Source organism: Lottia gigantea, assembly GCF_000327385.1.
Source record: "Lottia gigantea unplaced genomic scaffold LOTGIsca_11, whole genome shotgun sequence".
NCBI lineage: Eukaryota > Metazoa > Mollusca > Gastropoda > Lottiidae > Lottia > Lottia gigantea.
In genome coordinates, this window is record NW_008707001.1 from 1,276,377 (window position 1) to 1,278,608 (window position 2,232).

The 2,232-nt window shown below is 33.5% G+C and overlaps 1 protein-coding gene across 1 annotated transcript in view; it reads right to left on the minus strand.

Annotated features, from left to right (window-relative positions):
* The window catches only part of LOTGIDRAFT_230171 (hypothetical protein), a gene marked incomplete at its 5' end in the record, with an annotated part of 52,047 nt that overhangs the window by 10,116 nt on the left and 39,699 nt on the right, over nucleotides 1-2,232 (minus strand). Inside the window, 3 exons of the mRNA XM_009047061.1 lie at nucleotides 13-168; nucleotides 857-1,030; nucleotides 1,967-2,128. Of these exons, the coding sequence (XP_009045309.1) occupies nucleotides 13-168; nucleotides 857-1,030; nucleotides 1,967-2,128 (492 nt within the window). The remainder of the gene's footprint in view (nucleotides 1-12; nucleotides 169-856; nucleotides 1,031-1,966; nucleotides 2,129-2,232) is intronic.

Consider the following 2,232-nt stretch of genomic DNA (forward strand, 5'->3'; position numbering starts at 1 on the left):
GTTCCTACTTACTTTCACACTGGGATTCATTGGTAGATCCTTTATTTCTGGTGCTCAGATCTCCAGTACATTTAATACATTTTTCTTTCTCAGCCTCCGGTTGGAACTCGCCCAAGGGACAAGGTTCACATTTATCCATGACTGGATATTTGCCTGCTGGACATTTAACTAAAAAATACAGCAAAACAATCAACACAATGGCAAATATGTTAGTATGCATAAGGCGTTTTTATTTAAGCAAATCATAATGGCACAGATCAAAGTGGGCATTTATATAAACAAAAGCACTTATCAAAGTCTACCAAATCGTGGCTCACTGCGCTTTGGTATCATTTGTTTGAGATTCAAGATGGCATCAACATCGACAAAAACATTTAAGAACCCTCTACTGTATATTTGAGACACATACCAGATAAGCCTCGATAAGAACTCAGCCAAGATAAGAACTCAGCCAAGATAAGAACTCAGCCAAGATAAGAACTCAGCCAAGATAAGAACTCAGCCTCGATAAGAACTCAGCCAAGATAAGAACTCAGCCAAGATAAGAACTCAGCCAAGATAAGAACTCAGCCAAGATAAGAACTCAGCCTCGATAAGAACTCAGCCAAGATAAGAACTCAGCCAAGATAAGAACTCAGCCAAGATATAAACTCAGCCAATTTAGACAGTCAACATTTAAACCTGTTCTGTGCATTAGTTTACAATGTTCATAATGTAAAGACCTTAATATGGAAAAAAAACTAGCTGTCCTGCTGAGGATTGTATATCTGAAACATGTGTCTGCAAAGAGATGAAGTCTTGTCAGGTTTTTTTTAATTCTAATTTACATCTGATGTTAAGAAAGGGTCCTACTTACAGATGGTGCATTCGGTGTCAGAAACAGCTCCCTCTTTAGGTGTTTTAAAATTGCCTGGACATGGTTGGCAAATTTGATATGGATACACAGAACTGTTTCTATGGAAACCAATTCCACATTTGGTACAAACTGTGGCATTTTTATCCAACTGTTCTTCTCCGTCTGGACAGAAAACTGGAAAACAAAACAAAATTTGAATTTTATTTGGAATAAATAAGACGAAAATTTAATTTTATGTGATATACCAACTGAGCTACTGAAGACTTGCAAATACAATTGGCGTTTTATTTCCTTTTTCCTATTTATCAGAGTACAATTAAAAAAAGAAGCACCAACCGAGCTACTTTTAATGCTGCGGGCACAAGAATAAATTTAGAATAGTAGATCGGATCCATATATCTTAGTGTTATTATTTAATATAGGTTAGTTTTCTGAAGATCGCATAGTGTGAAACTCTGAGTAACATGTTTTTTCAAGTTCTGTTTTAATATTTCTATATCATTCTACAATTGATGTAATGAGCACTATTTTAATAGTGGTATTTCTATATCGCTCTATAATTGATGTATTGAACACTATTTTAACAGTGGTATTTCTATATCACTCTATAATTGATGTATTGAGCACTATTTTAACAGTGGTATTTCTATATCGCTCTACAATTGATGTATTGAACACTATTTTAACAGTGGTATTTCTATATCGCTCTACAATTGATGTATTGAGCACTATTTTAACAGTGGTATTTCTATATCAATCTATAATTGATGTATTGAGCACTATTTTAATAGTGGTATTTCTATATCGCTCTACAATTGATGTATTGAACACTATTTTAATAGTGGTATTTCTATATCACTCTATAATTGATGTATTGAGCACTATTTTAATAGTGGTATTTCTATATCGCTCTACAATTGATGTATTGAACACTATTTTAATAGTGGTATTTCTATATCACTCTACAATTGATGTATTGAACACTATTTTAATAGTGGTATTTCTATATCGCTCTATAATTGATGTATTGAACACTATTTTAACAGTGAGAATTTTTCAATATCATTATTATAATTCAATATAAGTGTAGCTTAAATGAAAACAACTCACATTTGCAATCTGTTTTAGATTTGGAACCTTCCTGATCGGTTCTATAACTACTTCCACCACAAGATATACATTCCGTCTGGTGAACCTTGTCTTGGTACGAACCAACAGGACATATCTCACAGTTGGTTCCACTGGTACGTTTATATCCCTTCTGACAATCACCTACGTAATAATAAATATTTAAACTAAGGGAGAGATATATAGACACAGCTTTATGGAACAACAATCACTGGTTAAAGTTTTATGCAATGTTTCGACGTGTTGCC